The sequence below is a fragment of the Pteropus alecto genome, unplaced genomic scaffold (assembly GCF_000325575.1).
Source record: "Pteropus alecto unplaced genomic scaffold, ASM32557v1 scaffold38, whole genome shotgun sequence".
Taxonomy (NCBI): domain Eukaryota; kingdom Metazoa; phylum Chordata; class Mammalia; order Chiroptera; family Pteropodidae; genus Pteropus; species Pteropus alecto.
The window spans coordinates 6,214,095-6,216,196 of record NW_006442512.1 but is presented as its reverse complement, the minus strand read 5'-3'; the positions used below and the strand labels follow the sequence as shown (position 1 = coordinate 6,216,196).

Genomic DNA, 2,102 nt, shown 5'->3' with positions numbered 1-2,102 from the left:
GCGTTAAACATTTTGAAAAGTAAAAATGCTTTACAAATATAGAAAAACACATGAATCAGTAATGTATAAATACACCAAGTACTCATTTTCCATGTGCGTAAATGGACATCCAAGTGAACGCCTTTTTGGAATACTTAAATTATTGGAGGATTTATAGGATACTAAAAAAAAAAAATCAAAAGCAGCTGCATAGGGTTCCAGTACAACGTGGTCTGGGAATTACTTTACTGTGACTGCTCATGAAGAAAAGCGTAGTGGTGTTTAATTTTATTCCGCAGAGAGAGAGCTAAGGCTAGAGTTTCTTTTCGACTCTTTCTCGTACCCTCTTCCTCCATGTTCCAGCTCCTTGGTAAGCCTGGATCAGTATGCGGAGTAGCTACTGCCACGACCCGCCTCGTTCCTTCTCTGAGAACCACAGGAGTCTGGTTTCACTTTTCCCCTCCAGAGAACCATCACCCCTCAGCCGCCCTGAAAGCTGACGTGTCCTTAAACAAGTGCCTCGCGGCCCAGCAGCCGCCATGCTTAAAACCCCTTTCCTGAAGGGAGAAATTAGTTCTTAAACTCTACCCAGGTAAGGCAGTGGGTCTCGCTCTCCTTTTCCTACAAATGCCTAGTCATTCCCCGAATTCTGAACAATGGAAGTTCCCGTGGGAACCACTACACTCTCGATGTTAGCTTACCGGTTAACTCAGCGTTCACGTCCCTTGCCTTGCTCCGCTCGTGGCTAACAGGAAAAGGAGGAAAGAAGCGGAAATAGGAAATGAACCTTGAGCGACAGGGCCACGAACCAATAGGCAGCAGGCAGCGACGGCCGGGCACCTGGGCACGCGTCGGGGAAGCGCCAACCAATCACCCAAGGGGCGGGCCAGAGGGGTGTGGGCCCGAGGGCCTCCGCGCTCGGCGTGCGGGTGGTGGGTTGTCAGAAGGGTAGCCGCCGGAGTTCGGCAAGGCTGCGTGACTCTGTCTTGGCCATCTGTGGCCCGCGTAAGGATGAGGGCGCAGAGGACGCAGGGCCGCTGGAGGCGCAGGTAACGAAGCTGGGGTGCAGTAGGGCCGCGGCGGGGCTTCTTCCGGGACCCATGCTGAATGGAGAGGACCGAGGCGACTCTGAGCCGCGGCTCTTAGCGGCGGGGCCGCTGCCGGAGCTGCAGCTGCCAGGCGAGGATGTGTGGAGCCCGGGCAGCGCAGGGAAGCTGAGCGCCTTCGGGCCCCAGTACTCCCGGGGCCGGGGATGAGTTAGCGAGGGTAGCCGCGGGGGCCAGTTCCGACTGCTGCAGGCCAAGGCGATTACCGCCGCCGGCCCGCCCCTTCCTTGCAGAAGCCGCTAGCTCCTTTCCGCAACCGCCTCCCTGCGCTCTCGGCCCTGGAGACCATGAGGTTCCGCATCTACAAGCGGAAGGTGCTGATCCTGACGCTGGTGGTGGCCGCCTGCGGCTTCGTCCTCTGGAGCAGCAATGGGCGACAAAGGAAGAACGAGGCCCTCGCCCCGCCACTGCTGGATGCTGAGCCAGCACGGGGTGCGGGTGGCCGGGGCGGGGACCATCCCGCCGTGTCTGTAGGCATCCGCCGGGTCTCCAATGAGTCGGCGGCTCCTTTGGTCGCGGCGGCCCCCCAGCCCGAGGCGGACAACCTGACGCTGCGGTACCGGTCCCTGGTGTACCAGCTGAACTTTGACCAGACGCTGAGGAATGTAGATAAGGCCGGCTCCTGGACTCCCCGAGAGCTAGTGCTGGTGGTTCAAGTGCATAACCGGCCGGATTACCTCAAACTGCTCCTGGACTCACTTCGAAAAGCCCAGGGCATTGACAACGTCCTCGTTATCTTTAGTCATGACTTCTGGTCGACAGAGATCAATCACCTGATCGCTGGGGTCGATTTCTGTCCGGTTCTGCAGGTGTTCTTTCCTTTTAGCATTCAGTTGTACCCCAACGAGTTTCCTGGCAGTGACCCCAGAGATTGCCCAAGAGATCTGGGGAAGAATGCAGCTTTGAAGATGGGATGCATTAATGCTGAGTATCCTGATTCCTTTGGCCATTATAGAGAGGCCAAGTTCTCCCAAACCAAACACCATTGGTGGTGGAAGCTGCATTTTGTATGGGAAA

At 56.5% G+C, this 2,102-nt stretch overlaps 1 protein-coding gene across 1 annotated transcript in view; it reads left to right on the top strand.

The window, feature by feature from the left end:
• Positions 1-858: 858 nt before the first annotated feature.
• Positions 859-2,102, top strand: part of MGAT2 (mannosyl (alpha-1,6-)-glycoprotein beta-1,2-N-acetylglucosaminyltransferase) — a 2,596-nt gene continuing 1,352 nt past the window's right edge. The window contains 3 exon segments of the mRNA XM_006927144.3: positions 859-1,028; positions 1,319-2,100; position 2,102. The exon segment at position 2,102 is cut by the window's right edge and continues 1,352 nt beyond it. Coding sequence (XP_006927206.1) covers positions 1,373-2,100; position 2,102 — 729 coding nt within the window. The 5' untranslated portion in view covers positions 859-1,028; positions 1,319-1,372.